Source organism: Lolium rigidum, chromosome 7 (genome assembly GCF_022539505.1).
Source record: "Lolium rigidum isolate FL_2022 chromosome 7, APGP_CSIRO_Lrig_0.1, whole genome shotgun sequence".
NCBI lineage: Eukaryota > Viridiplantae > Streptophyta > Magnoliopsida > Poales > Poaceae > Lolium > Lolium rigidum.
The window spans coordinates 272,104,177-272,130,401 of NC_061514.1; the positions used below are offsets into that span (position 1 = coordinate 272,104,177).

At 43.1% G+C, this 26,225-nt stretch overlaps 3 protein-coding genes across 5 annotated transcripts; 2 read left to right on the plus strand and 1 right to left on the minus strand.

Moving 5' to 3' along the window:
• The first annotated feature begins 683 nt into the window (after positions 1-683).
• Positions 684-7,291, plus strand: LOC124678693 (COBW domain-containing protein 1-like). Its single transcript, XM_047214564.1, has 10 exons — positions 684-883; positions 1,290-1,507; positions 2,081-2,195; positions 2,401-2,490; positions 2,672-2,830; positions 2,959-3,078; positions 6,142-6,252; positions 6,392-6,473; positions 6,564-6,645; positions 6,754-7,291. Exons 1-9 carry the CDS (start codon positions 734-736, stop codon positions 6,617-6,619), a joined length of 1,101 nt encoding a protein of 366 aa, XP_047070520.1. The 5' UTR covers positions 684-733; the 3' UTR covers positions 6,620-6,645; positions 6,754-7,291.
• A 1,474-nt stretch (positions 7,292-8,765) lies between these two features.
• On the plus strand, positions 8,766-13,250 carry LOC124676188 (pentatricopeptide repeat-containing protein At1g26460, mitochondrial). Its single transcript, XM_047212261.1, has 7 exons — positions 8,766-9,416; positions 10,221-10,437; positions 10,601-11,080; positions 11,645-11,851; positions 11,963-12,100; positions 12,651-12,837; positions 12,959-13,250. The coding sequence occupies exons 1-6, from the start codon at positions 8,791-8,793 to the stop codon at positions 12,831-12,833; spliced, it is 1,851 nt and encodes a 616-aa protein (XP_047068217.1). The 5' UTR covers positions 8,766-8,790; the 3' UTR covers positions 12,834-12,837; positions 12,959-13,250.
• Positions 13,251-14,679: 1,429 nt separating this feature from the next.
• Positions 14,680-18,920, minus strand: LOC124674910 (T-complex protein 1 subunit beta-like). Of its 3 annotated transcripts, none has more exons than XM_047210962.1 (12): positions 18,898-18,920; positions 18,632-18,721; positions 18,303-18,359; positions 17,825-17,890; positions 17,628-17,739; positions 17,332-17,460; positions 16,771-16,842; positions 16,339-16,454; positions 16,118-16,194; positions 15,473-15,958; positions 15,074-15,389; positions 14,680-14,995 (listed from the first exon to the last, which is right to left on the minus strand). In XM_047210962.1, exons 3-12 carry the CDS (start codon positions 18,357-18,359, stop codon positions 14,849-14,851), a joined length of 1,578 nt encoding a protein of 525 aa, XP_047066918.1. In that variant the 5' UTR covers positions 18,632-18,721; positions 18,898-18,920; the 3' UTR covers positions 14,680-14,848. The 3 variants fall into 3 exon arrangements, with proteins under 3 accessions (XP_047066918.1, XP_047066919.1, XP_047066920.1); XM_047210963.1 differs by lacking the exon at positions 18,898-18,920 and adding an exon at positions 18,820-18,835; XM_047210964.1 differs by lacking the exon at positions 18,898-18,920 and adding an exon at positions 18,813-18,832 and having other exon boundaries at positions 18,598-18,721.
• Between the last annotated feature and the right edge of the window lie 7,305 nt (positions 18,921-26,225).

Below are 26,225 nucleotides of genomic sequence, written 5' to 3' on the forward strand. Positions count from 1 at the left end.
TACCAAGCATGGCTGGCTCCCGTGAGAAGGGCTATCCAAAGGAAACACCATGCGAAATCTTCAATCCTTGGCAAGATGGTTTTGTTCTTCCAAACCTGATTTAAAAAGCTGGTAGCGGGATATTGCTGGACACAATGGGTTGCTTGAGACCATTGGATGTAGATAGTAGAACATGACAAAAAACTCTGAGAAGGAGGAAAAGAAGGTGTAGAAGCCCGTGTTAACTCGTTATTTCTCACGTGCGGGAATCAAAAGTCCAAAGCCCAAAAAAGAGATCCATAGGCAGTATCACACAGGGTATATTTCATAAAAAGCTAAATAATCCGTAAAACACACATCCAATAAAATTCCAAGCCAGGTTACGAGGTAGCCACCAACTCAAGCTAATCATCTGACCGTGCGGTCATTCTCAATCTTAAGAGTCCAACTTGTGGTTTGGTAACCTCGTTTGACACTTTGGTGTTTTATTAAAAGAATATTCTTCAGTCGTTCACGTCGATAGCGAGACGTTTGTGATGACTTCGTCAATTTGAATACCCATCGAATAACGTTTCTTGGACGCAGTCTCTTGAAAGTGTTCATAGAGGTAGGATGTATGTGCGTGCGTTCATAGATGTGAGTGTATATGATTATGTGAGCTAGTCGCAAAAAGAAAAGTCCAGAACCCAAAACATACACGGCCACGTATACGCGAAGCTTGAGCTTTCCCTTTTCTCGTCTCTTGTCGGCGGCCATGGCAGACGACGACGACTGCCCTCCCCTCGCCGTCGAGCTCCCGCCGCAGGCGAACTTTCCTCGGGCTCCCGCTTCCTCCTCCAATTCCGTCTCCGCACCGGTCGGCGTTACCGTCATCACCGGCTACCTCGGCGCCGGCAAGTCCACGGTAAGATTTCACCGCGTGCCCTAACCCCTTCCCCGTCCTCTGCTACCTCCACCACTGTGTCTGGGCAAAGTAGGCGCGATGTATCCTGGTGCTGCACAGGATCAGCGACAAATTGCCAGTTACCTCTCATGTATGTACTCCGTATCGATAGGATGCCTCTAATTTCACCAGATTGAATCCTAGCTTAAGCCTATGTTGTGTCCTAGGAGGAATCACTGGTACTAACTCTAGCACCATTCTTAGATTTTTCTAACACTCAGATTTCATCTCCCATTCAGGTTATGTTGACATACTTCAGACTGTATGTCACCTCCTGTCTTTCTTCTTCCAGTAAAATTATTAATTGAGCTTGTTGGAACCACGCGGGTTAATACTTACTCGCTGTCGCTGTGCTTTAAAATTTCAGTTAGTCAACTACATTTTGAGTGCGCAACATGGGAAGAGAATAGCAGTAATACTGAATGAGTTCGGAGAGGAAATCGGAGTAGAAAGAGCAATGATTAATGAGGGACAAGGTGGTGCCCTTGTCGAGGAGTGGGTGGAGCTAGCAAATGGATGCGTTTGTTGCACTGTAAAACACAGCCTGGTTCAAGCACTTGAGCAACTGGTACAGACTAAGGAGAGGTAAGGCACACATTTTTCATGTCTAGTACCTTGAATGGAATCGTTACATACAACATATGATTCTGTAAGTATGTACATCACTATCATTACTTGTCTGTTCTATAGTTATTTGTAGACTGTGATGCTTTGGTTCACCAAACTTGTCTAATTAAATTGGCTGACTTGATGTTGACATTATGTTTTTAGTTCAAAGCTAAAATTATGTGTATCCAGCTTAATCCTTAAAGGGGGCCAATATTCGGACTTGTTGTTGACATTCTATTTTTAATTCACTATTAAATTGTGTATAGCCTGATTATTCCTGAAAAGGGGCCTTTTTTCTGTTTCTAAAGTTATCTGCTTTCTTATTCTAGTTGTACATGAAAAGCTAGAATCAATTCAGCGCTTCTTATTCTAAAAATTAGTTCACGCTTCTTTAATCTAATGCTTTGATGCACTGGTTCCTAACTCTGAATATTTATACTTAGAAATGGCTAATGGGTCGTGCTCTTCAATTGATTTTCACTAGATGTTTGATTTGATAGTAATGCACTGCAATTTATTTTCCCTAACCTGTCAACTCATGTGCTGCAGAATGGATCACATATTATTGGAGACAACTGGTTTGGCTGATCCTGCACCACTTGTATCCATTCTCTGGCTGGACGATCAGTTGGAGTCATCAATCAGACTAGACTCTATTATTACGGTTAGTTTAGTTTGACCTTTTCTTTTGCTACAGTTTGCATAGGAAGAGAACACATGCTTCGGCACAGTTTCTCATTTAAGCTTGACATACTCTTAATACGTATAGTTCAGAAAAAGACTTGTTTCTTTGCTCTTTGGATCACAATTTATAAAATGAAATTGCAATTGACTATTTCCTGCTTAACTTGTTACTGTATGTGCATCAGGTTATTGATGCAAAGAACTTCAGGCAGCAAATTGACGAACACACAAACTCTTCATCATTTCCGGAAGCATTTCATCAAATTGCATTTGCGGTAAATTTTTGTTTTGTTTTGGCATCAACTTGTCTCTCATTTCACACACTCTAAGTGGGGCCTACATCTTGAATCTAAGATTCATTGTGTTGGTCCCTGTGGGCTCTCGAAATTGAGATTTGTCTTTTTTGGTGTTAATCATCCAAACAGCTATAAAAAGCGTCAATTTCCTGTGTAACAGGATGTTGTGATTTTGAACAAAATTGATTTAGTAAAAGACGATCTCGAGGATTTGGAAAGGAAAATTCATGATGTCAATGCTCTTGTTACAGTGGTGCGCTCTGTCCGATGCCAGGTTGACTTAAATACAATATTTGATCGACAGGCATATGGTGTAAAGGTAATTAAACTAGTGAAGTTTGACTTTCTTACTACTTATTTGGTGCTTCATTGTACTCAGCAGGGGTTTTGTGATGTGAACACTTAGTCATATATATGCATCCAACTTACTTTGTGTTTCTTCCCCAGAATTCATCGCAACTACAGGAGCTTCTGGAGTACAGTAAATCAGTACCACCAAATAGTCGTCATGATAGCAGTATTTCCACCCTGTGCATTTCTGAACAGGATCCAGTCGACTTGGCTAAGGTACCTTCTGTCCTTGAATGAGATGTATGGGCGATACTTTTATTCTGAGGGTGAGCTCGAGAATACATTATTGTAAGCAGTTCGGAGTTTAGTCAAAGGGTCTCTACAGATTTTGGCATGTCGGAGTTTAGTCACACCTTGCCAATTTAGAGAGGGAAGACTAACATATAAGGGCTGCTCAAATGGGGACCCTAAATGAGAAAGCAGGGGGGGGGGGGTATATGCTATGTGTTCACCACACACGCGCCTGATTGCATTTATTCGTATTTTGCCTAATCCACACCTACTGTGTGGGCTAACTGGATAAGCATGCACGTCCTCCTGCAGTTATCCCATTGCACATGGCGGGAGAAGTCTCGTGGTTCCTGAGATTTGGTTGTCAAAAACTCAAAATCGTGTCTTTAGTAGGTTGTTACAAGATAGACTCTATAAAGGGAGACATCCCTTTGACAAGATAGACATCTTCTTCACATCAACGGACCAATCCCTCTCACTATGTTTGCCACCACCGAGTCTCGCATTCCTTATATCGCACAACAGGACAAGGAGAAGCAGTAGTCTCCAGAACTTCCCAATGATCGTCGACCTGCACGAGTAGTTGGATAATTAGGTTTCTGGGAAGTGTGTACACCCTATTGCTATGTCTTTATTCATCGTCGTCTCGCCTCTTCTTCCTCTGCGGTCGTTCACTGGCTTCTTGACCTCTTCTTCCTCCACCGCATTGCCAAGTCTTCATCTACATCGCCAGTGTAAGAATCAATCTCGCGATCTGTTTGTGCATGTGCGATGTTTGGACAAATACTTTGGTACACGTGTACTGTTCACATATATAGAGCAATACATATCAAATAAATTAGGAATCTGGAGTAAAACTGTGATTTTAGGGAGCTATGTATACCCATTGTTAGGATACTCCCTCAGCTGATGACTGTAAGCAGTTTTTACAGTACAAGAAGGGACCGGGCAGAACAGATACCAGAAAAAAAGCCCCTAGAAAGGATTATTCCCCTTTCTTCCCCACGGAACGAGAGTTCCTGCCCGCACTGACCAACCGCTCGCGGTCCTGCCCCAGTCGGCCGCCTGCTCTGGCGCCGCTCCGGCCAGTCGCCTGCTCCGGCGACGCTCCGGCAGGGCTGCCGCCGCCCTATTCTACGTGCCAGGCCCTACCAGTGCATGACCGGTTCTCCAGGTGCTTCGGCCAAGGGCTAGCTCGCGGTCCCGGACGGCTGCTTGCTCCGGTGCCGCTCCAGCTGAGCCGCTGCCGGCCTACCCCACGTCGCTCTGGAGCAGCTCTGGCCACTGCCGAGCTCCTCCTCTCTCCTCCAATGGCTGCTCTCCTTTCCTCTACAGTTTTGCTGCCTTTTTGACGAAAATTGGCCGGAATCAGAGTAGTGTGGTGAAATAAGGCGGCGATTTGGCCAGACTCCTAACAGAGCGGCGGAATTTTGCCAGACTTGGTACCAGTCCGGTGACCAATTGAGGTGAAATTTCCCTATGTCAAGTTTAAAGGTCACCCTTAATCAACCTTGTATCTGAGGGTCCAGCGCCTCGCTTTAAAGGTCCCTATAAAAATATTTACGGGTCAGACCGTTATATAGGATCTATTCGGTGCATTTTTTTGGCCCAAAACCGTAAATTTTACAGTTTTAGGTCATTTATGGGACCTGCTAGAGATGCTCTTATATGTTGCTCTTGCCCAGTATAAACTGGCATCTTGCCCAGTATAAACTGGCAAGTGGGACTAACATTTACACATGTCATAATCTCTACGGACCCTTTGACTTCTTTGAATAACTAGCGCACTTAGGCCCATTTATTCCAGTACTTCTGGGAAGACGTATGCCTCTAGATTGCTTTGCTGCACTTTTTTTTTTACCAAGAGACTGGGGCAAAATCCCCACAGTAATTTATTAAACCACCCTAACTTTACAAGAGTATAACAACTATATACAAAAGAAAATAAAAACGAGGATTACAGCAGGTTATGAATCCATAAAGTAAAAACATCAGCATGTTTATCCTTCACCCTATGCACATGCAAGTTGGCTTCATGAATGAACTGTCTACGCCAAGAGCCAAAGGAGGGTCTGATATTTTCAACGATGGCTCAATTCCTTTGCTTCCAAATATGCCAGCAAGCGAGTATAACAACCTCAGTAGATAAAGGTTTGCCAAAAGAAGCTCTTGCTGTCATAAACATCTGTTCAATATTGTCTTCTTGAGTCCAATCAATCTGCAAATACGACCAAATTCGTCTGCTGAAGTTACAGTCAAAGAATAGATAAATCCAGTCTTCAGTTTGGTGAGTAGGGCACATCACACATGTGAAAATATTTGTAACATTCCAATTGCGCCTCCTTAGCATATCCCTCGTGTTTAGTCTGCCACTAATAAGCAACCATGCAAACACTTTAATTCTCAGCAGAACCTTGCACTTCCATATCGATGAGTATATCTTACTGGTAGAGATGTGAGTGAAGCAATGATTATAATAGAGATGAGCAGTGTAAATACCATCCCTCCATATAGTCCTCCAGACATCCTTGCTTGAGTCATCTAAATTTATCGAGGCCAGGAAAGCCTACATTCTATTATATTCATCAAAAGCTTGCTGTGATAAGGTTAAGTAGAAAAGTGTAGCCCTGTCCTCACACCCAACCACCTCCTTAACAGACAGTAAAGTATCTAGAGCAAGAGATTGCAATTGTGGGAATTCCTTAGCAGGGAGAGCTCCTTTCCAAGTATCATTCCAAAATAAGATAGTGTCACCTTTTCAGATGTCGCAGTGCAAAAAGTTCTGTATTTATCCACTAGTTTCATAGTATCTCTCCACCAGAAAGAACCACACAAATTTGTGGCTTGAGGCACTCCATTGGGATAATAATTCCAAACTAAACTTACCCAAGGAATCTCTTCTTTATTGAAGAATTTATGTAAGTGTTTGATGAGTGCTTTGCTGCACTCATTGCTACATTATTAGAACTTCAGAATGCACCATAATTGTTGTGTCTGGTCTCTTTTACACCAGTTTTACATATTTGCCTGGTTCATTTTGTTTCACAGGTGGAATCATGGCTTGAAGATCTTCTTTGGGAGAAGAAGTCTAACATGGATATATATCGTTGCAAAGGGGTTTTACATATTCATAATTCGAATCAACTTCATACATTACAGGTTGTTACAGCATACAAGGCATCTGAAATAATTATTGGCCAAAGTTTTTATCCATTCCTCTTTCAAGGCGAAGTTACTAAGTATGCCTGCTTTGTTGAGCCGATTATCATTACTGAAGTCTGTTTTTTCCCTCATGAAGGCAGTGAGGGAAGTCTATGAGGTTGTCCCGGCCCGAGAATGGTCTGATACGCAATCTCGCACGAACAAGATAGTTTTCATAGGTATGTTTACAAATGTCACTGTAGTTAATCATCCATTACTTTCAAGTTACGAGTCAGATCCTGAATCTTCCCGTGCCTATTTTGCTACAGGACGTGATTTGGATATCAGTATTCTTCAAGATTCATTCAGTCGCTGCAAGCACTGATTATCTAATGATTTGCACGACACCATGTAAGTTATACTCTTTGTCTTTCGCGATGGTTGCAAACATGCCTGCTGTTTGTACCGTGAATCTCATAGTTCTGTCCTATCAGTATTTACTTTCTTTCCTGTCCTCAGGGTCACAGGTACTTGTACTTCCATACCATCGAATACTACATGGAGGCTCACACAGCATAGGCTTCCATGTTCATGAAGTTGCATTCCATCGAAAAATGTTCAGTTGGGGCAAAGCAATTTTCAGTGCCAATATCAAGAGACTATTCCAACTACTTCCAACTGTTGTTGTAGAATTCTGTGCCATCAAAGCGCCTCTCTGGTATAGTAGTTAAAAAGACATTCTGCTGAGCATCTGTATATGCTCAACAGCGAACGCAACTGTTTTAAGTTTTGCAGAGGACACATGTATAATCTAAAACGATGTGGAAGGATCCTAGTTGTAGTAATATTGGAAGTGATGAACCACATAGTGGGAGGCCATGGGCTGAAGATCCCTTCCAGAATTGGTGGCCTTTTGGCCACTTGGGGCTGCCAGTGAGCCAGTCTGTACCATTCAGAGCAGAATACATTTATCTTCTTTTCTTTACTAGAAACAATACAGCTAGTTGTGGGCTTGTGGGTACTTGGCTCTATTCTGAGAAATTTCGATCTTACATCAGCCTGCTGGTGAAGGGTTTCATCGAAGGGAGTAGCCAATTTGCAGTCACCGCGCATAAGCTCGTTTGTCTTTTTTTTTTTTTTGTACTCAAATCAATAATACTCTACATGAAAGTAGTATTTCCCAAACTTCTATTCTTAATCTATAAATAATATATATGATACGCCAAAACTATGTATGTGAGTAAATAAAATTCATGTTTTTATTTTAATAAGCTAAAAATAAAATTAGACTGCATTAGATACTATAAATATGCACGAAGGTTTATATACTTTCAAAATGCAAACAGTTGAAATACAAATATGAGGGTCAATTAAAGCTCTTCTATAATCATGCATTTCAACTCAACTTTTCGGCAAAGGATTTATTTAACAAAATAGCATTGACATTAAAAGTTGATGCACATCTATAGTTGAAGTTGTATTTTGGAAACCGTAACGATGTCTCCGTTATTTGATGTGTATGAGTTTCCTAAAACCTTACATATGTCCAAGACAATTTGGGAAGATTTATTTTCGAGAATTGAACTTCCAACATTTTACCTCATCCTCGCAGTTGATTTAGGATCAGGAGGGTCGAGCAAAAGAAATACTAAGATCAATAAGAGAGTGGGGGTTTTGGCTCCTGAGCCTCATGAACAATAAATTCAAAACAAATAGTAAAACAAATCAAACAATTATGATTCTTTTGGCAACAAACATGTTTAAGTGTTATGTGTGCCTACAAAGTTTCATGTAGAAATGACATCCATGGTGCTTTGTTCGAGAAAAAAACAAAATCGATGCTCTAAAAGGACTATTTTGTAGCGAAAAGTGTCTCTGGCACATGAGCACCGGTGCTTCTGATTTTTAAAATCATATTTTTTGGATTCCAAAAAATTGAAATTAAATGCTCACATACATATAAATATTCCGAAGGTAGGGTAGGAATTTCGTAGGAAAATATGTTGTACCTTGAGCTATACAAAAAAGACAAATTTCTAACAAATATCTACCCCTATACGTAGTCAGAATTTTTTTTCCCTGTAGCTCAAAATACAATGCAGCTTCTACCGAAACTACGTACAAATATTCAGGACATGTGTATGTATTCATGGAATAAATGTGACGATTTTTTGAAACACAGATGTATAGTGTTTAAATATTTTGAAAACAGCTGGTGCTCACGTGCACCAAGAATGTCATTTCATCACAAAATTTTGCACGTAATTTGAACACCCGAACATGATTGGTAAGAAAAAATCAGATTTTTTTTCTGAATGTTTTTTACTAATTTACTTTTTGTAAGGGTGCATATGAGCTCGGGAGCTTGAGTTAAATTTCCAGTTTTATTAACAGTCGATGACTCGATGTGGTCTACCGTCCGTAGGGCACAGAGCGAGGAAACAGTCCTCCAGCGCATCATCCTCTCTCCTGATTCCCATTTCCGATCTCAGCCGCCGTCTCCCTCCTCCCCGCCACTCCTCGCACTCGCACCCCACTAAAACCCTAACCCACACAATGGCAGCGGCGGCGGCCGCCACCTCGCTGCTCCTCCGCCGCCACCGCAGGACCCCGGCCTCCCTCCCCCTCCTCCTCCGCGCCGCGATCTGCTCCACCCGCCCACTCCCCCAACATCCCGAGCTCTCCCCGCCCGCATCCGACCCCGCCCCCGCCCCGCTCCCCCCGAACCCCACCTCCGGCAGCCCCTTCTACGCCGACAACTGGCGCAACCCCGCCGCCTCCATCCCCGCCCCCGCCTCCTCCCCCAACCTCCCCGCCCTCATCAACCCCGCCCCCCTCTCCGAGAACCACCTCCTGGCCGCCACCCTCGGCGCCGCCGACCTCAAGGAGCGGTTCGCCGAGTGGACGGCCCAGCAGAAGTGGGACGACCTGCGCCAGGTCTTCGAGTTCTGGGTCCGCTCCCTCGACGCCGCCACCGGCAAGCCCAACCGCCCCGACGCCGACCTCTTCAACCACTACCTCCGCGCCGGCCTCATGGCCGGGGCCGCGCCGCACGAGATGCTCGATCTGGCTGACCAGATGCGAGAGTTCAAGATCACGCCCAACACCGCGTCATTCAACCTCGTACTCAAGAGCATGGTCAAGGCTCGCGAGGTCGAAGGGGGCGAGAGGCTCGTCGAGCGGTCAGTTTCTCGTTCCTCCTTGGTATATGTGTCTCCTGGCATGCCCCTGAGTGTAGGCACTTCACAATTTCGAAGCACATTGGAAATTTTGTCAAACAATGGATCACTTAGTCATCTGTTTTTACACGAGAAATAATGTGGCTGCTGATTCGTGAGGCTGTGTTACAGAAACTCGGCCTGCATATTCTTTCTGGTATTAGCATGCATCGTAGGGTAACTTAGGTAGGGTGATAGTTTAACCAGATGTAGTGCGGAGAACTTACTTTCACAAAGGTCATGACTTGTTGTGCTCAAGGACATTGCCCTTTAATTTTGCCTATGTACATGCCCTTCGATCCATGGTACTACTATACGAGATTTGCTTTGTTGACTTTCCGAGGCTACATTCTGCAACATGCATTGCTGAACTACTTGTCCATAGCGAGGCTATACTGAAGTTGGTTTTTATTGTTTGGTACACTTTCATTTGCACTGGAAATAACAAGTCGCTGCAAGATTGTGTTATAGTAACATTTACAAGTAGTAACCCATATCTTGTATGCTGGTAAAGGTTAATGTTAATAAAATTGTTGATGTGTAATAATATTTAATATTGATTTTACGTTTTCTGCTTAACTGCTTATCTTTGATTTTAATCGAGGCAGCATATCTTTTATTTTGCCTATATGTTTAACGTTGTACTATTAGCTTATGTTCTCATTTAGAGCGAGATATGTTATTTTGAGGTCACTATAAATTTGTGTAACCCTCCACTGCAATAAACTTGACTTCAAATAATTGTCTTTACTTATCTGTTGAAATCAGGATGCTGCAAACAGGAATTGTACCAGATGATGAAACCTACAATCTGGTTGTAGATCTGCTTATTAAAGGCAACCGCGTTGACTCGGCTTTTAAATATTTGGATATTATGCTTAAATCAGGCTACGCGATATCTTCACCTGTTTACGCTGAGTATGTCGGTGTATGTGTAAGATCTGGGAGATTGGACACATTGGCATATATCATTGAGAAGTGCAAGGTACTTATTCTAAAGAACAGTTAATCCATTGCATATATATGTTATTCAGTAGTCTGATATTACAGTTTTATCTCATTCATTAGATGTTTATCAGTTACGCTGATTGCCTTTGACACTTGTTTTGCCTGCCCTGTTTATGATGGTGTAATTTGGTTTATTTCAGGGAACAGATAAGAACAAAATCTTATGTCCACAATGGGCCTGGTGCGTTGACATTGCAGAAGCTGCTTTTGAAGCTAACAATAGCAAGCTAGCTATGTTTGGCTTGGAATTTCTTGCGAGATGGATGGCACGTGGTGAGCGTGCTACACCCCCTGATCACCTCTCAGTTGATGAAGGTTTAGTACTCTCAGCTTTATGTGCTGCTGGTAGAACCTGTAGCACTGACCTCTTGAATGCTGCTTGGTCAATATTACGCAAGTCGTTGCGCCAGAAAAGGGCACCCATGCCAGAGACTTATCTTGCAAAGATTTATGCTCATTCTTCAATTGGTCAACTTCAGCGAGCTTTTGGAACTCTTCGTGAATTTGAAAATGCCTATGGGAACTCTGCGAATATTGATACAGAGCTCTTCTCACCGTTCACTTCCTTGAAACCACTTGTTGTTGCTTGCTGCAAGGATGGTTTCACCACACTGGACACGGTAGATTCTCTTACACTTGCTATGCGTAATGCAATGTCTCTTCTTTCAAGAAAACCATCTTCTACAAAAACCCATCAGTGACATGATTGCATTCATTCTTTCTGCTCTGACATAGCTTAAATGCTCAGTTTTTTATTTATATAAAAATTCAATGCCAGTTTTTTCTGTATTGATTTTACCTCAGTTAACACATTACTACTGTAGTATTTGCGGCGAATTTTGCCTTTTGCTCTTCAATGGCAATAATCTCTTGTGACCAGCAGTAGCTTTGTGTATGTTAATTTCATTCTACTAGCATTGCATGTATTTCTAGCTAGCTTGCATTCTTGTTTAGTTGTGACCCTTTCCTACCAAGACTTGAAAGATATTTTTGTAAAATGTCTAGATGGTTGGCAAGTCTTCATGTGTCAATCTTATTATGTTTATGACATGTTTACAACTGCATGATTTTTGTCAAGTGGACTTGATATATTCTAAAAGAAGCTTTTTTTTCTCTCTTGTACCATTGTCTTTTCATTTCCGAAGTATGATTGCATGCTCTAACCTATATTCTGCTATTTGCAGGTTTATGTTCAATTGGAGAACCTTAGTTCTGCAGATCCACCTTACAAATCTGTTGCTGCTCTTAACTGTGTAATACTAGGCTGTGCAAACATTTGGGATATTGAGCGAGCATATGAAACTTTCGAGGCAATGAAGGAAAAGTTTGGACTTACTCCTGACATACATTCGTATAATGCCCTGTTGCATGCATTCGGAAAGCTGAAAAAGGTATTAATATTGTCTATATTACCTTGGTTTTCTTATGACCTTCTTAAAGTATCTGTTTGTCAGCTTGGTAACTATCCCTTTAAATATGTGCTGCCCTTTTGATTTGCACAGACAGAGGAAGCGGTTAATGTATTCCAGCATTTAACAAGCCTTGATGTTAAGCCAAATGCAACGACATACTCTCTACTTGTCGACGCACATCTTGTCAACCGAGATCCAAAAGCTGCTCTTGCTGTTATTGACGAAATGGTAAGTTGAACTTCCCAATCACAACAGTTTCATCAGGAAATGAAATTGGGAGTGATTTAATTCAAAAGGATGAATTTAAATTGTTTATATTAAGAGTGTTATTTTATGTTTTAAAATTTTGTATTCTAGGGCCTCTTTGATTCACATAATTTAAAACGATGAATTTGAATTGTTTATATTGAGAGTGTTATTTTATGTTTTAACATTTTGTATTCTAGGGCCTCTTTGATTCGCATAATTTGTATAACACCCTAATACGAAAAACACAATGATAACATTAGTTGGTCCAAACTTTGATTTACCAAAAAGAAGAGAAACAATGGGACCTCTAAAAAACAATGGAAATTGAGCAATTGCTGAACCTAATGGTAACATATTTTTAGTTCAATCCCATTTTAGAGTCCTCAGTATTTGATGAAATGGAAAATGATCAAAGTGTTCTTTAGATTTTTCCTCCTCCTATGTTTTTGAGAATTTAATTTAGCCAACACATGCATTGTATGTGCATGATTACTAGTATATATAGTTCCTCAAATCATGTTTTGTCCAGGTCGATGCGGGCTTCACCCCTACAAAGGAGACAGTTAAGAAGGTCCGAAGACGCTGCTCCCGTGAATCAGACTTTGATAGTGAGGAGAAACTGCAAGCCGGGTGTAAACAGTTGAATTACCGACTGGGTGGTGAGGGCCGTAGGGAGTTGCTCTTTAAGATTGAATACAGTGCTGAGTACTGAAGCAGTGAGTACTGGGGCTACCTTTTCTCAGTCCAACCATTATTTCTTTAATTTTGTACCCTTTTACGTTTTAGCCTGTCCATTTTTACTGATTATGCTCCGGTTGCTAATCTTGTTTTTGCCAGTTGATTTTGACGATGCCGGTGTTCTTTCCGTCCTCTAGTAGGCAGAGCATGTACTGTTTCCTGGTACTTGAAGAGCATGGAGGCTGTAGTCTGTAAATTATACTTTGTAACGATTTTCCTAATTATTCTTCACTATCACAAGCAATCCCTTTTTTTTCCTCCTGGAAAGTCTTGGCAAGATTTATGTTAGGATGTCAGAATAAGGTCTAATACATTTGTTTCTCTGCTCAAAGCACTATCTTTTGCAATCCGAGGTTGTTGTTACTTCTGCTTGGCATGATTGTTTTGGTCAGGCTTGTCGTCTCAATTCTGTATACTATGGACGATATTCGAAATGAGTACATTTAGTAAAGGTCGTCAGTTGCTAAGTTGATTAAAAAGGCTGAAGGAGGAAAAGGGACCATGAGTTATCAGTCAGGCCAGCAAGAAAACTCTGGATCAGAAGAACATGGAAGGATCATCGTCTCTGGCTAACCCCAAACCAAACCGCCCAAAGATACAAGAAGGGAATTGCTAGTTCAGTCTAATCTAGTAGCTCAGTAGACTCCTGCAACCTCCTCGACAGCAGAGTTTATGACGCTTCTTCATCGATTGCAACTTGCATTGCATCTAGGTTGCAACTGGATCGTCATCAAATCAGATAGTACAATGGTGAATTGGTGATGGAAGCAATGAAGAATGACTAGCTAGGCAAAGCACCAAGTCCGTGTTTGGCTCCTGGTTAGATGATCCAGCACTTTTCTCCCCCTAATCTTGTGAGTAAGAGATATGACGATTGTGGATTAATAAAGTTCTTATTTATGTAAGAAAAAGTTTTGTGATACAAACATTGTCCAGAACATTGTCCATGCGGCTGCAATATGGTCAGTATGGAAAATGAGGAATGATGTGTGTTTTAGTAGATCATCTTGGCATGACATGCAGGTTGTATACTTGAAGTTGGCTTTACACGCTTGTTCGTTGGAACCTGCTGTGTCCGGAGAAAGAAAAAGATCTGGCTGGAGTCTGGATGAGGGTCGTGGACGGCAAGCTAAAACAAATTGAGGTCACCAGCTTGGATGCGGTGTGGACTGGTCCGTGGGTATCCTCTGAATCTACTCAGTCGTGGGAGGCGTCAAGAGAAGCCCTGGAACTGTGTGTGTGCTGGTGGAGCATGATGAAGTGCTCCGTGCCATCTGAAGATCCAGACTGTGTGTGCGGCGAGGGAGTGGTATGGCGCACACCCTATAGACAAAAATGTTGTAATCTGGTTTGGAGTTTCTTAAATGGAACCAGGGCAAGGCCATATTATTCTAAAAAAATTGTACCTTCTCTTTCTGAATTTGGTTTTAAAACTGTGACATGAGTTTTACAGAGGACTGCACTAAACTCTAGTGCTCTAGATCGTTTTGGTGTTCAGGAAATGCAAGAGAAAGATAAAATGAACACTGCTCCACAACTGTTACTTATGGAACCTTAGTACCTTACTTACGCACTTCTCTGGTTTTAACTGGGCATATTTAGCTGATTGGGGCAGGTTTTAATACATTCAAAATAATACGGACAACTAACTTTTACGGCTACTCAACTGTTATAAACCAAAACACACATAGGAGAGTGTGTGCACTACATTCTCTTAACCTTTATAAGAAGGATATGACAAACACGAGGTGTTACCCGTCTACCTGACATGTTAATTAAGCATGGATGCACAAAGGGCAACTGCACAAAGGGCGGTATATTTCAAAACAGAAAGTCTACATTAAAACATAAGCCTATGGAACATTAGCTAGTCCCGGAACAAGTTCCAGACTGTTAGGGGTCGGTCGACGACAATCAAAATGGATTCAAATTATAATGCAGCCAAACTTGGCGAACATACACAATCCTGCGTCAAAACGGATTATGAGATCACATTCTATCCTCTCTCCTGTGTGGGGCGCAGGTTATGATCTCGTCAACCCTGAGGATCATCTCCGCTGCCTCGGTTGCAGACAGAATGATGGCTTGCTTCACCTTGAACGCCTCACATATTCCCCGCTTTTGCATGTCTCCAAGCTGCCGAACAGAAGACCATGTTAGTTTCAAAACTCAGGTACAAGCTATATAGAAAATTTGTTAACTCCATGAGCTTACTCCGCCAGTGATGACATCGATCCCAGCAGTGCTGTTCTCTTTGTGGTGCTCAGCTCGAAGCTGAGAGATCAGCTCGGCACTATCCAGACCAGCATTGTCAGCTATGATTGTTGGGATGGCTTGCAAGGCACGCGAAAAAGCATCAATTGCATGATATTTTTTCCCAGGGGTCTTCCTTGCAAGTTCGTCCACCTCTTTGGCCATCACCATCTCAGGCCATCCACCACCAAATAAGACACGGGTGTCATTTACTGTCTGAGAAAGCACACACAAGGCATCATGCAACGACCTCTCAGCTTCATCAAGCACATGCTCACTGTAGACAACAAACACACATACATCAGTGTGGCAAATAAAATATCATGCAACAAAATAAGGAACTACCCAAATAAGACTTACCTTGCTCCTCGCAGGACAATGGTGCAAGCTTGCCCCATAGCAACCCCTGAAAAATGAATCAGCCTGTCTTCCCCTATCATAATCTCTTCAATGACCTTGCAGTGCCCAAGCTTAACAGACTCTGGGTTGTCAAAAGTTGATGCAATGTCACCACCAGTGACAAGAGCTAGCCGTTCAATGCCCTCAAAGTCAGCATGCTCGACTGCAAGTATGCCAGCATCAGCAAAAAGTTCTTCAGGAAAGTTGTAGATTAATTGTCTGTTGACAAAGCAGTTGATGCCGTGACCAATGATGTTTTGAACTTTCTCTCTCATCTTCTGCTTTTCAGCAGCTTCGATATCTGCAACCTTAGCCATTGAATCCACCCGAACACGCGCCCCATAAATCTTAACTTTATCTGTGTCCATAGCAGTGTTTGCAACCAAAATATTAGCGTTTTCAATTCGCTTTGGTTGACCAAGGCCAATCTTCTTATCAAGAATGAACCTACAAAACAGAATCGGAACACATTAAATGGATATCATTATTATGCCATAGTGGGCTATTTTGAAACTGATATACAGGTGTTTCCACGTACACTTCACATAACATAGTTGGGACCAATAAGAACAAAGGTTCCCATGATACGGTTTGTGAAAAACATACCCTTGGCCCAAAAAGGAATCCTTAAGAGATCCTCCAGGTTTCTTCAGAATTTGGATTGATTCCAAGTTGGTGCTACCCTGCCACCAGTGGCCAGTATGGTGCATATCAAATCAATGTTTTATGAACAACATGTAAATAAGAATGAGTATTATGAACTACATCAAGCAACATCCTACAGGTAGAGAAATATGTTACGACCAAGAGCACTCAACCATTTTTACCTTAAGTCTTAGGACAGCATCAACTGCAAGTTCAGCAAAGTACTCCTTGTCCTGGGAGAGAATTTTTGAACTAAGTGTAGTCATAGCAATGTTCATGAGATCTGATCTGAACTTATCTGCAGCACCAATGGAGGTTTATTGTCAGAGAAATGTTCTGGTGGCATATTCTTGAGATAAAACATAGAGCATAATGGGTGCAATCAATTTATACATTTGACTCCAACTAGGACAACCAATGATACCGTATTCTATAAGCTAGTATTCTAGGAAGTGAAGTTTAGAGGATAAAAAGACAAAATTAGCCTCTATACCGACGATTAATGCAAAGCTATACTTTATGTCTTGATCCCACATCATTAATTAACTAACTGAACTTCAGAGAGTGTGTAAATATATTTACAAACTCATATAGATAGTAATGAAATAGGTGACCTGTATTTTCTTTGTTGTCCATGGTCCTCTGTAGCAGAGCATTTCTGGCACACTCAGCAGCCATTCTGTAACCTAGTAGTTCAGGCAAACACTGAAGCATTAGAGATGTTCAAATGTAACCAAACGATTATTTACAGATTTGCAAACAGTTCCATCACGTGTATCATTTCTGTACAAACAAGCAAACCAAACATCATAAGAAATGAAAATACAAACATAAACACAGAAAAAACAGAAGGAACCGTAGTTGTCCATTACCAAGATGGAACAAATGCAGAAGTGCACTGCTTTCAATTATTCTAGGTCCAGTCTTAGTTTAAAAATCCAGAAGTTAACTAAACTGAGGATGCCTCTTTTAGTCATTTAAGCTTGAATAATTAGTAAAAGAAGTATTTCAGCATGAAATGCCATATTTTAGACTTCAAATATCTGAAGGAACCACAAAATGTGCTGGTGTATCATTAACTTGTAAAGTGCTAATTAAGAGTTACACAATTTGCAAATGTTAGGGACAACATACTAAATAAATTGCATTTAAAATGATTTTAGCATGTGGATTACCTGCAATAATAGTCATCGGATGAATTTTCATGTTATCCAACTTTTCAGCCTGCCTCAAGAGTTCTCCAGCCAAAACAACAACAGAAGTTGTTCCATCACCAACTTCGTCATCTTGAACTTTTGACATGTCTAATGGTCATTAAGGATTAAATTTTCTTCCAATTAGGGATAACATTCATACAACCAACTAATGAAATGAGATCAAGACAAGCTATAAGAAGTATATGTTGCCAGATCTAGAACATCATCACCTTATCAGGAAAATGATCAAGCAATAGATCAAAACAAAAGGATACCAACAAGGACCTTTGCAGCAGGGTTATCGATATGAAGCGACTTCAAAATGGTAGCCCCATCATTTGTAACAGTGACACTCCGTCCTCTGCCAGTCGATTGAAGGATCTTGTCCTGAACATAAATAAGGTATTTGAACAACTGCCATCTTTTTGAACAAAGCACATATTCTCTCTATGGATGGCACATAAGGACATACCATTCCTTTTGGTCCCAATGTGGACTTGGCTAAGTCCGCGATTGCCATGCCACCTACAAAAGATGACTGCCAAGTGCCAGGAGATGAAATTAAATGAATGAAAAATTCCCATCTAACAAAACAAAGATTCCACAAATCAATTTATGACTTTTGCGGTCTAAAGGAGAGTATCATGGAGAAGACGCCTGCACTCTAGTTGCAAAATACCACACGCAAAGTGACAAAACTGCATCGTGTCCTCATTAAAAAGAATCAAACTCATTGCACATAGTTGCGAAAGCAAATCGCAACAAGAACTGAGCCTCGGCATGATGCAACAACCAACAGATCCTATCAAAATCAAACCACCAGGCCAGGAAAACACTAGGGTTCCTGATCTGGTGCTTTCCAAACTACCCCTTCTTCAGCCGCGAAAGCACCATCAAACAAACCAATCGAAACAAACAACGGAGCCAAACAGATCAGAGAGCTGTCTCACCATCCTGGCGCGCTCGCCCTTCTCCTGGACAGCATCATCCTTGAGCACCCTCTCCATCTATCCAACCACGGAGTAAAAATGTCAGAACATATCAAATCTGTCGACCTAACGTGGGGACATCAGGGTTCAGTTGAACCCCCATTTTTGGAAAAAACAAACAATCGGCTAACTGCCTCGGCACACTATTTTCGAAAGGATGATCACCAGGCTTGAAGGATATTGAAAGGGCAAATCACCATTAAAACAATTAAATCGAAGAGCTTCCGAGTCAGATGTAGCGTGTTAGGATTTATACCTCAGATTTTGAAGAAGATCACCAGGGTTTATACCTCAGATTTTGAAGACGATCACCAAGGTTGAAGACGAAAGGTGGTGCCGTGAACGTGAAGATCCTGGTCGCTGGCCCCGCGTCCTTGCCCCTGCGGTGTGGAGAGAGAAATGATCAGCGCACACATACATAGAGATCCGCCGCGAGCTCGCCCTTCGGCCGCCGCCGCGAGCCGTTCGAACCTGGTACACATCGCTGCTGCTGCTGTGGGGAGAGAGGACACCTGAGAGGGCAGATCCGAGCGCTGTGAGAGGGGATAGAACACACCTGATGTCGCCGCCGCCGTGGCCGACCCGCGACCACCCGCTGCGTTGCCGCCGCCGCAACTGAGAGTGATGGGAGCGGGGGGCCTAGCGGGCGACGCGGATTTTGAGCGCTCGAGCTCGTTTCTTGAGGAAAAACCGGTTGATATCGGTTTCAGAAAAAAAATGAAAAAAATGAACAGGGCTTTTAGCAATTTGAGTGTGGCTGGGCTTATCTGCAGGATTACCTCTTGAATACAACCTCTGTATTTCGGCCCATACAAGTCAACGATTTAGCACAGCTGTAAGGCCAAACTCCGGATGGGTTGGTGCCGGACAAAATCGCGGCCCAACGACGCGACACATCTCTAAATCCGGCCTGAATCTGGGTCAGATTTGCGTGGCCGCGGATGGCACGCGGCGTCCTCGCGCGTCCGCCTGCTTACCTCCCTGGACCCAGCTGTCGGTGGACGGCCGCGCTTATTAAATGTTGACTAGGAGGGGATTGTCCCTGTCCAGTCCACTTTCCCACACGCTCGCATCCGCCGCCATGGCCCCGAAGAGAGCTTTCGCTCCCGACGCTAACGACGACGAGGCCGGCAACAGCCGGCGGATAGCGCCAGCGCTGAGGGCTGCCCGGCACCACGACGGCCTCCACATTCGGGATGAGGGCCAAGTGGTCGCGGCAGTGGCGCAACACGCGCCAGTGCCGAAGCCGGAGGAGGAGGACGACCCTGACCTCCGCGTCGCTCTAGCGGCGTCCCTCGCAGAGGAGGCCGCCAAGTGGTCGCATCTCGCGGAGGTGCTCCGCACCTCCGCGATGGAGGAGGAGGCCAGGCAGGCGGTCGAGGACGCCGAGGCCTAGGCTTTGCTTGCCTAGGCGCCGGCACGAGGAGGCTAGGCGCCAGGTGGAGCAGGAGCGCCACCTCCGCCTCAGGGAGGAGGCGGAGCTGCGGGCGGCCAGCCCTTCGGACCCGCGGTTGGCCTGGGAAGAGGCCTACTGGACGCCGTGGCTGGTGTCCCCGACACGTTCGAGCCACAACAACGCGTCGCCGCCCGGGGCCGTCATCGACGCCCACGGCGACGAGGTCAACTGGGACTAGGCGGCACGCCGGCGGCCACCTCGTCCACCTCAAACCTTAGCTAGGGTTTTATCTTTTTTTTTAGTTAAAGTTCATATAGAGGGCTGTCTTTTGTATACATTTGCCCAAAATAGGGCATATGTTTGTAAATTTGCCCATAATAGGGCATATGTTTAAATGAACTATGTTTTAAGTTTAATTGTTTTTCTTTTTTCCTTTTTTGTGGTCTTTTACTTTTGTAGTGCGTCCGCGCGTTGGGCGCACTGCCCGACCCAAATATATCGTCGGCTAGGTCCGCGTGTCCGCGCGGCCACCCAAACGATCCAATTCTAACGGGCCAACGCGTCCGTTTTGTAGGGATTCGTTGCATAGAAAACAAAATTTTTCCTACCGCAAACACACAATCCAAGCCAAGATGCAATCTAGAAGACGGTAGCAACGAGGGGATTATCGAGTCTCACCCTTGAAGAGATTCCAAAGCCTACAAGATGAGGCTCTTGTTGCTGCGGTAGACGTTCACTTGCCGCTTGCAAAAGCGCGTAGAAGATCTTGATCACTGCGCCATGAACGGGCAGCACCTCCGTACTCGGTCACACGTTCGGTTGTTGATGAAGACGACGTCCACCTCCCCGTTCCAGCGGGCAGCGGAAGTAGTAGCTCCTCTTGAATCCGACAGCACGACGGCGTGGTGTCGGTGGCGGTGGAGAATCCCGGCGGAGCTTCGCTAAGCGTGCGGGGAAGAAGGAGTAGTGGGGCGGCTAGGGTTTGGGGAGAGGGGGGCGCCGGCCATCTAGTGGTGCGGCCACCTTGTGGTTGTTGGGGTGGCCGGCCCCCTCCCCTTGGCCCTCATTATATAGGTGGAACACCCAAGGGTTGGTCTACAAGTCTTCGAATAAGACCCCAAACCAAAACCTTCCATAACACATGAAACCTACCCAAGCTAGGACTCCCACTAGAGGTGGGATTCCCACCCTTCCTTGGGAGGGGGTGGCCGGCCCCCCTTGGGGAGTCCACTTGGGACTCCTCCCCTTTAGGGTTGGCCGGCCATGGAGGTGGAGTCCCTCCGGGACTCCGCCTTCCTTAGTGGTTTCTTCCGGACTTTTCTAGAACCTTCTAGAACCTTCCATAGAACCTTCCGGATCATTTTAAATCTTATAAAATGACTTCCTATATATGAATCTTATTCTCCGGACCATTCCGGGACTCCTCGTGATGTCCGGGATCTCATCCGGGACTTCGAACAAATATTCGAACTCCATTCCATATTCAAGTTCTACCATTTCAACATCCAACTTTAAGTGTGTCACCCTACGGTTCGCGAACTATGCGGACATGGTTGAGTACTCACTCCGACCAATAACTAATAGCGGGATCTGGAGATCCATAATAGCTCCCACATATTCAATGATAACTTTAGTGATCGAATGAACCATTCACATACGATACCAATTCCCTTTGTCACGCGATATTTTACTTGTCCGAGGTTTGATCATCGGTATCACTCTATACCTTGTTCAACATCGTCTCCTGACAAGTACTCTTTACTCGTACCGTGGTATATGGTCTCTTATGAACTTATTCATATGCTTGCAAGAAATTAGATGACATTCCACCGAGATGGCCCAGAGTATATCTATCCGTCATCGGGATGGACAAATCCCACTGTTGATCCATATGCCTCAACTCATACTTTCCGGATACTTAATCCCACATTTATAACCACCCATTTACGCAGGTGGCGTTTGATGTAATCAAAGTACCTTTCCGGTATAAGTGATTTACATGATCTCATGGTCATAAGGACTAGGTAACTATGTATCGAAAGCTTATAGCAAATAACTTAATGACGTGATCTTATGCTACGCTTAATTGGGTGTGTCCATTACATCATTCATACAATGATATAACCTTGTTATTAATAACATCCAATGTTCATGATTATGAAACTAATCATCCATTAATCAACAAGCTAGATAAGAGGCATACTAGGGACTCTTTGTTGTTTACATATCACACATGTATCAATGTTTCGGTTAATACAATTATAGCATGGTATATAAACATTTATCATAAACATAAAGATATATAATAACCACTTTTATTATTGCCTCTTGGGCATATCTCCAACGAGTCTCCCACTTGCACTAGAGTCAATAATCTAGATTACATTGTAAGGAACCTAACACCCATGGCATTCCGGTGTTGGTCATGCTTTTCCCTAGGGAGAGCTTTAGTCAACAGATCTGCTACATTCGGATCGATGTGTACTTTGCAAATCTTTACTTCTCCATCTTCGATGTACTCGCGAATCGAGTGGTAACGCAGCTTGATATGCTTCAACCTCTTGTGTGACCTTGGTTCTTGTGCATTGGCGATGGCACCCATGTTGTCACAGTATATGACTAGTGGGTCCAATGCACTAGGAACCACACCGAGCTCTACAATGAACCTCTTCATCCATACCGCTTCGATGAAGCCTCCGAAGCCGCTATGTACTCGATTCCGTTGAAGACTTCGCCACCGTGCACCTGCTTCGAGCTTGCCCAGCTTATCGCAGCACCATTCAATATAAACACGTACCCGGATCGTGACTTAGAGTCATCGGGATCGGTGTTCCAACTTGCATCGGTGTAACTTGTTACAACGAGCTCTTGGTCACCTCCATAACAAAGAAACATATCCTTAGTTCTTTTCAAGTACTTCAGGATATTCTTGACCGCTGTCCAGTGTTCCATTCCTGGATCACTTTGATATCTGCTAGTCAAACTGACAACATGCGCTATATCCGGTCTTGTACATAGTATGACATACATAATAGAGCCTACTGCCGAAGCATAGGGGATCTGACTCATCCTTTCTCTTTCTTCTGCCATAGCCGGTCCTTGAGTCTTACTCAAGACCTTGCCTGGTAACATAGGTAAAAACCCTTTCTTACTTTCGTCCATTCTAAACTTCTTTAGAATCTTGTCCGAGTATGTACTCGTGATAGCCCTATTAGGCGTCTTGATCTATCTCTATAAATCTTGATGCCTAATATATACGATGCTTCACCAAGGTCTTTCATTGAAAAACTGTTATTCAAATAACCTTTTACACTGCTTAATAGTTCTATATCATTCCCAATCAATAATATGTCATCTACATATAATATCAGGAATGCTACCGAGCTCCCACTCACTTTCTTGTAAATACAGGCCTTGATACGTCTCCGACGTATCGATAATTTCTTATGTTCCATGCCATATTATTGATGATATCTACATGTTTTATGCACATTATATGTCATATTTATGCGTTTTCCGGAACTAACCTATTGACAAGATGCCGAAGTGCCAGTTCTGCTGTTTTTGGTTTCAGAAATACTAGTAAGAAATATTCTCGGAATCGAACGAAATCAAGACCCAGGTTCCTATTTTTCCCGGAACCATCCAGAACACCCGAGAGCCGCCAGAGGGAAGCCCTGGGGGCCCCACACCACACCTGGCGCGGCCGGAGGGGGGCCGCGCCGCCCTATGGTGTGGTGGCCCCGAGCCCCTCCGAGGCTGCCCTTCCGCCTATTTAAAGCCTCCGTCGCGAAAACCCTATTACGAACGACGAAACCCACGTAAACCTTCCGGAGCCGCCGCCATCGCGAAGCCAAGATCCGGGGGACAGGAGTCTCCGTTCCGGCACCCTGCCGGAGCGGGGAAGTGCCCCGGAAGGCTTCTCCATCGACACCGCTGCCATCTCCACCGCCATCTTCATCACCGCTGTTGCTCCCATGAGGAGGGAGTAGTTCTCCATCGAGGCTCGGGGCTGTACCGGTAGCTATGTGGTTCATCTCTCTCCTATGTACTTCAATACCATAATCTCATGAGCTGCCTTACATGATTGAGATTCATATGATGATGCTTGTAATCTAGATGTCATTGTGCTAGTCAAGTGAGTTTTACTTATGTGATCTCCGGAGACTCCTTGTCCCACGTGTGTAAAGGTGACGAGTGTGTGCACCGTGTGGGTCTCTTAGGCTATATTTCACAGAATACTTACTCACCGTTATGAATGGCGTAGTGAAGTGCTTATTTATATCTCTTTATGATTGCAATGTGTTTGTATCACAATTTATCTATGTGCTACTCTAGCAATGTTATTAAAGTAGTTTTATTCCTCCTACACGGTGTAATGGTGACGAGTGTGTGCATCCGTGTTAGTACTTGGCGTATGCTATGATCATGATCTCTTGTAGATTGTGAAGTTAACTATTGCTATGATAGTATTGATGTGATCTATTCCTCCTACATAGTGTGAAGGTGACGAGTGTGCATGCTGTGTTAGTACTTGGTTTAGTCGTGTTGATCTTTCTTGCACTCTAAGGTTATTTAAATATGAACATTGAATTGTGGAGCTTGTTAACTCCGGCATTGAGGGTTCGTGTAATCCTACGCAATGTGTTCATCATCCAACAAAAGAGTGTAGAGTATGCATCTATCTATTCTGTTATGTGATCAAAGTTGAGAGTGTCCACTAGTGAAAGTCTAATCCCTAGGCCTTGTTCCTAAATATCGCTATCGCTGCTTGTTTACTTGTTTTTACTACGTTACTATTCGCTGCGTTACTACTCGCTCATACTTATTCATACCACCTGTATTTCACTATCTCTTCGCCGAACTAGTGCACCTATTAGGTGTGTTGGGGACACAAGAGACTTCTTGCTTTGTGGTTGCAGGGTTGCATGAGAGGGATATCTTTGACCTCTTCCTCCCGAGATCGATAAACCTTGGGTGATCCACTTAAGGGAAACTTGCTGCTGTTCTACAAACCTCTCGCTCTTGGAGGCCCAACACTGTCTACAAGAATAGAAGCTCCCGTAGACATCAAGCACTTTTCCAGGCGCCGTTGCCGGGGAGGAAAGGTAAAAAGGCACTCATACTCCGGTTCCGGGTAACAGTACTTTTATGGCGCCATTGTGTTTGTGCTCGAAGCTATTTCCTTTAGATCCTGCAATTGCATCTTTTTGTTTCTTGTTTACACTAGTTTGGCATAATGGACAACAATGAGCTTCTTATTCTATTTCCTGATTTAAAACATGGATTGTTTGATGCGAAAATTAAAAAACCTATGGAATCTTATTTGCATGCTCGGTAGTAATATTAGTATGAACGCTTTGAACACCATTGTTGATAATAATGTAGAAAGTTCTAAGCTTGGGGAAGCTGGTTTTCATGATCTTTTTAGTCCCCCAAGCATTGAGGAGAAAATTTTCTTTGATGATACTTTGCCTCCTATTTATGATGATTATAATAGTGGTCTTTTGGTACAACCTACTATGGAGAGTAAATTTTATTGTGATTATACTATGCCTCCTACACTTGATGAGAATAATAATGATAGCTACTTGTTGAATTTGCTCCCGCTATTACTAATAAAATTGATTATGCTTATGTGGAGAGTAATAATTTTATGCATGAGACTCATGATAAGAAAGCTTTATGTGATGGTTATATTGTTGAGTTTTCTCATGACACTACTGAAAGTTATTATGAGAGAGGAAAATATGGTGGTAGAAATTTTCATGTTACTAAAACACCTCTCTATATGCTTAAAATCTTGAAGTTGAGCTTGTCTAGTTTTTCTATGCTTGTTGCATTATGCTTCTTGAACTTGTTTATTTACAAGATTCCTATGCATAGGAAGCATGTTAGACTTAAATGTGTTTTGAATTTGCCTTTTGATGCTCTCTTTTGCTTCAACTACTATTTCTTGCGAGTGCATCATTAAAACTGCTTGAGCCCATCTTAATGGCTATAAAGAAAGAACTTCTTGGGAGATAACCCATGTGTTATTTTGCTACAGTATTTTTGTTTTATATTTGAGTCTTGGAAGTTGTTTACTACTGTAGCAACCTCTCCTTATATTAGTTTTAAGTTTTGTTGTGCCAAGTAAAGTCTTTGATAGAAAGGTTGATACTAGATTTGGATTACTGCGCAGTTCCAGATTTCTTTGCTGTCACGAATCTGGGTCTACCTCCCTGTAGGTAGCTCAGAAAATTAAGCCAATTTACGTGCATGATCCTCAGATATGTACGCAACTTTCATTCAATTTGGGCATTTTCATTTGAGCAAGTCTGGTGGCCTATTAAAATCCATCTTTACGGACTGTTCTGTTTTGACAGATTCTGCCTTTTATTTCGCATTGCCTCTTTTGCTATGTTGGATGAATTTCTTTGATCCATTAATGTCCAGTAGCTTTATGCAATGTCCAGAAGTGTTAAGAATGATTGTGTCACCTCTGA